The sequence below is a fragment of the Notothenia coriiceps genome, unplaced genomic scaffold (genome assembly GCF_000735185.1).
Source record: "Notothenia coriiceps isolate Sejong01 unplaced genomic scaffold, NC01 NC01_scaffold00002500, whole genome shotgun sequence".
Classification (NCBI taxonomy): domain Eukaryota; kingdom Metazoa; phylum Chordata; class Actinopteri; order Perciformes; family Nototheniidae; genus Notothenia; species Notothenia coriiceps.
Window position 1 is genome coordinate 2,499 of NW_011335201.1, and position 4,558 is coordinate 7,056.

The window sequence follows — 4,558 nt, forward strand, 5'->3', positions numbered from 1 at the left end:
AGCTGTTTCCATTTGTGTTCCCAACTTGTTGTGTTGTAAACTAGTTTGCTGCCTTGTGTGGTTTACGGGTAGAAGGTCTTTCTCAGGGGGAACCAGGAAAAGTGGGGGTGGAGGTGGCTGGGAGGTAAACTAGAATTTGGCTATGTGGCCAATCAAAGGGGCCTCATCAAAGTCCCTCAACCAGTGCTCCCCACAACCTTCCTTGCCTCTTTTCCTCTGTTTATGTAAGCGCTACGCAGTGTAATCAGCAGGGCATGAGCAGAAAGAAAGATGGATGAAAGGAGAAGAAGATGGAGAGGTGTGGAGATGGAGTAAAGTGTTTGTGTACACAAAGCCAGAGTGAGGAGGCAGAAGAAAGAGGGAGGAGGGCAGCGGACAGGGGAAGTGAGGGGTCCAGAAATGAGAGCGTGTCCAGAGAGGAGGGATGTGGTGGACTTGTGTTTACAGGCCGCAGTCACACAGGGCACTGTGGCTTTGTGTGTCAGCACTCCGACTTTGTGATAGGTTACCACTGCAAAAGAATAATCAAGACATATTTACACTACAGCAGAAAAGCATTCAACTCCTCAGGAAGTGTACCACTTTAGCATGTGAATACAGAAGCAACAAAAACCACTGTTCCTTCATCAGTAAGTCACATACATCCTTCAAAAAGTATAAACAAGGAAAAAGGAAGTGGAAGCCCATTTTAAACACCCATTTATTCATATATACATCCCCTATTGTGCCATGGTGTCCCCTCTGAGACACCAGCTCGGGTATCCCCCTGTGATCCCCCATTAGTAACAGACTCGCTTGCAGGCAGCTGCCTCAAAGCTCCACAGAGGTATCGGATCTCCTCCTCTTCTTCATCTCCTTAATTAGAACAATTAAGAGATTTACAGGACAGATGGATGGAAATCCAGCTGGCTGTGGTACCCGTCCCTGAGGAGGACTGACGATGAGGAGGTGAGATCTGAGTGAGGCAGCACGGCTTTAGAGCATCTCACTCGTATGACTCTGGCTCCCTCTGGTGGTCGTGTATGGATACGGTCAGTGGTTGTGAACATAAACGGTTTTTTATGTTTTGATCCAAAGGTTTTCCATTACTATTATGAACTATTATTTGCATATAAATATTGTGTTTGCTATAACCTAAACCTTGTTTTTTTAGCTGAACAAGCTGAGAGTTGATACATCCGTTACAGCTAGTGGCTTGTAACCTGATGTGTTCATTTTTCTACATGACACACAATGTTTAACTCGATACAATAAAGTACATGTAGATGACTTTGGTAATTTACTAGGCTATATTTATAGCGTAAAGCAAAAACAGCAAAGATGTGGTATCAATTCTTTACACATAAAGTCACATACAAATATAACAAGTCCTTTGATTTCAGTTGAGTTTTATGCAATCAAATAGCCGATATTGTGTTAAAATGAGAAAGAAAAAAATAACCAAAATGACTAATAAAGTAATGCAAAAAGTGCAAGGAAGGTTTGAAAGTAAAATTCCATTTGCGTTAATGTTGTGATTAAAGTTTATTTAATGATTAACACATTTGATTATTTTTTTATTTTGGTTAATATGAATCAACTTAGCACACATACATTTGTAGTAGATATAATTTCTTTCCTCAATACCATAACAAATACATATATATATAAACAATTCTATTTAGCAAATGTATTAAAATGTCCTGTAAGATAAAGCCTCATTTTGGAGGATGTTTAGAGATTCACAGCTCTTGAAGTGGCTCCGCGCCTCTGTAACGAAGCGCTCCATTGGTCAGCCACCTGCACACAAGAGAAAGGTATTGTCAATAAAGCAGGTTATCTTTAAGTGGCTTATTTTGCTATAGAAATGTGTCACATACTGCAAACCACTCACATGTTGAGGTTGCCTTTTTTCTGTTTTATTCCTTTATGAATAGAAAATATAAGATTCAGAATAAAGAAGGAAAACCTTTCGGATGGGTTTAGTTTACACTGTTCGGAATACTCACGGAGAAGCTTCCATGTTGTTACCATGCCAACAACCAACAGCACCAGCACCACTGGCACTGCGATGGCTGCTAGGTGACCACCTTTACTCTTGTCAACGCTCGCCTACAGAGGGGGTTCAATAAGTTCATCCTTTCATGCACTGCACATTATATATCTTGTAATAATTAAATGGCATGAACAGATGTAACCCTCTAGGGGGCAGAACATCAAAACAAGCTAACAGTCACCAGCTAATGTTGTTTTTAGCTAGTTAGAAAAACAATTGCCCAATTTCCCACCCTGTTGATAAACAGAAATATTAACTTTAATTTGGAGAGACATTTCTGGCTGCCTCTTTCTTGAAGTTCTTTTTTGGTCTTTACTCAAACCTAAGAAATATAGCATTATTTTCACTTTTTGTGGATTTATTTTTATGTTTAAACTGCCTACAGCAGGGGATGATGAGCAGAGGTGAAAAGTGACGTAATACTTTGAATGTAGACCTTCTTACTGTGCTTGTGTGTGCGGTACTTGTAATTTACTTGAGTACACATTTCAGGGAGAAATACTTTTTACTTAACAAAATCGTAATGATTAGTTTGGAAATTCAGATATATATATATATATATACAAATCAACGTATAGCTATTATTAAACATGATTGCTCCACAAGGCAGTATATAGATGAACTGGAATTAGCCCTAGCTTTACCAGCAACATTATTGGTGTTTACATTGATGCATCAATAATTATAATCCAGTTATGTGACATATCCTTTTCTGAAAATGGACCAACCAAAGATACATTTTGAGTGCAGGACTAACTTTATTTCTGCATTGGTTCTATTACTACTTTTACTAAATAAGTACTTGTTCCACCACTGTTGAGTCTCAGTCTCACACACAGAGTAAATGTACTGTATGCTATAAATAAAAAACAATGCGCTACAAGAGGCCAACCCTCAGTGGGTTTGTCACTATCAGCAAATTTATTAATTTAACACAGCCGTGCTATTTCTTAATATCGAAAGAAAACAATAATAATGATTGTTTTCATACTTACAGCAGCATGAGTGTCAGTAGAAATGGTGGTAAGGACATCACCCCTCTGACGACCTGTCAGACACCCACAAAGGAAATTAGCTAAGAAGGTGTTTTTCAGAAAACTGCTGAATATGCAAAAACTAAAATGCTATCAAGGAACAAATCTGAGAGTGCGAGTAAGGGCCACTGCTTGAACTTTTCAACCAAATGCATCACTTGAGATGTATGCAATATGTATCACAGTGTTAATTGAAGAACATTATGATGCAAAATATGAGTATAGATTTAAATATTAGTTTTCTTTTTCACAGGGATTTACCGTCTCATCTCATTTCATGTATTTTGTGTATTCTATTTCATTTTATTTTTAAATGTATATCAAATTGTTAGATTTTCCATCTTATTTCCCATTAATAATGACATTCTGTGTTTTCTCAATGGTATCTTATTGTAGAGAACCTTGGGCTGCATTTCTTGTATGAAAGGTGCTACAGTATACAATTAAAGCTAGAGTAATATAATCATAACTCATAATTATTTTAAAAAACGATTGTGATAACCAAGTATGGTTCCTTTCGATGGTGTACCACAGTAACATACAATAAAAGACAAAACACAAAAACAATTGAAACAATTCAGAAAAACGTGATACCTCCTTCTCCAGTGGTGATGGTGAGGACGTTGCTGGCTCCACTGGTGGCCAAACTGTTCTTGGCAAACATGCGGATGTTGAATGTGGAGGGATTCATCTCTATTATTGTGGCGTCTGTCTGGTTAGGGCTGAAGTCAATAACTGTCTTTATGTAATCCCAGGAGGCTGTGAAGAAAATAAGATTTAACATAACATAACCAGCGGGATTACAGCGGCAATGTCAATTCAGCTTTTACAGTTACAGGGAAGAAGCAAGTCTTTTTTTATTCCATTAGAAATGCCTCTTACCGTTAGCTGATTTGGACTCCAGGTAATAGCCAGTGATGGGAGTTTCTCCTTCAAACCCGGGGGTCCATAAAATGGAAAATGTATTGTCTCTGACCTCCTTTAACTCAACCACCGGGGGGTCCGGGGGCACTAGAGACATGCAGCAAAGTTTTTTTATATACAGCTTAGTTTATTTTGTGAATTTGAAAATGTTTCTTCTGCATATAGATTGTAATGATCATGGCATGTAACAAACCACAGCTGTGATAAATGAATATACACTTAAGTGACACTTTGACAGCACATTGAGATCTAACTTGAATTTGGGCATTTTTCCTCAGAGACTGTGGAAGACCTACATTTAAAGGTCCCCTTTTAAACAATTTTTCATCAATATATTATAGGTCTCAGATATATACAAACATGTCTCTGAAGTGTTTGTTTGTATTTGGCTCCAAATACCAAACAGATTGTGCATTGTAGCATCCCATAAACCCCTCTGTTTCAAAAGTACTGATTCTCTGTCTGCTACTTTAGATGAAAATAAGGAGCCACTCCCCACGCCCCTCTGAGAGAAATTTGATTGAAAAGAACACAATGGTGCTCTAGGAGGAGATTCAGGTGATAA

The 4,558-nt window shown here is 38.2% G+C and overlaps 1 protein-coding gene across 1 annotated transcript in view; it reads right to left on the reverse strand.

The window, feature by feature from the left end:
* Positions 1-1,252: 1,252 nt before the first annotated feature.
* LOC104967978 (uncharacterized) overlaps positions 1,253-4,558 on the reverse strand; it is an 11,019-nt gene continuing 7,713 nt past the window's right edge. The window contains exons 5-10 of the mRNA XM_010797522.1: positions 3,952-4,080; positions 3,664-3,828; positions 3,031-3,083; positions 1,989-2,091; positions 1,874-1,904; positions 1,253-1,779 (exon numbers count right to left, since the gene is read on the reverse strand). Coding sequence (XP_010795824.1) covers positions 1,722-1,779; positions 1,874-1,904; positions 1,989-2,091; positions 3,031-3,083; positions 3,664-3,828; positions 3,952-4,080 — 539 coding nt within the window. The 3' untranslated portion in view covers positions 1,253-1,721. The remainder of the gene's footprint in view (positions 1,780-1,873; positions 1,905-1,988; positions 2,092-3,030; positions 3,084-3,663; positions 3,829-3,951; positions 4,081-4,558) is intronic.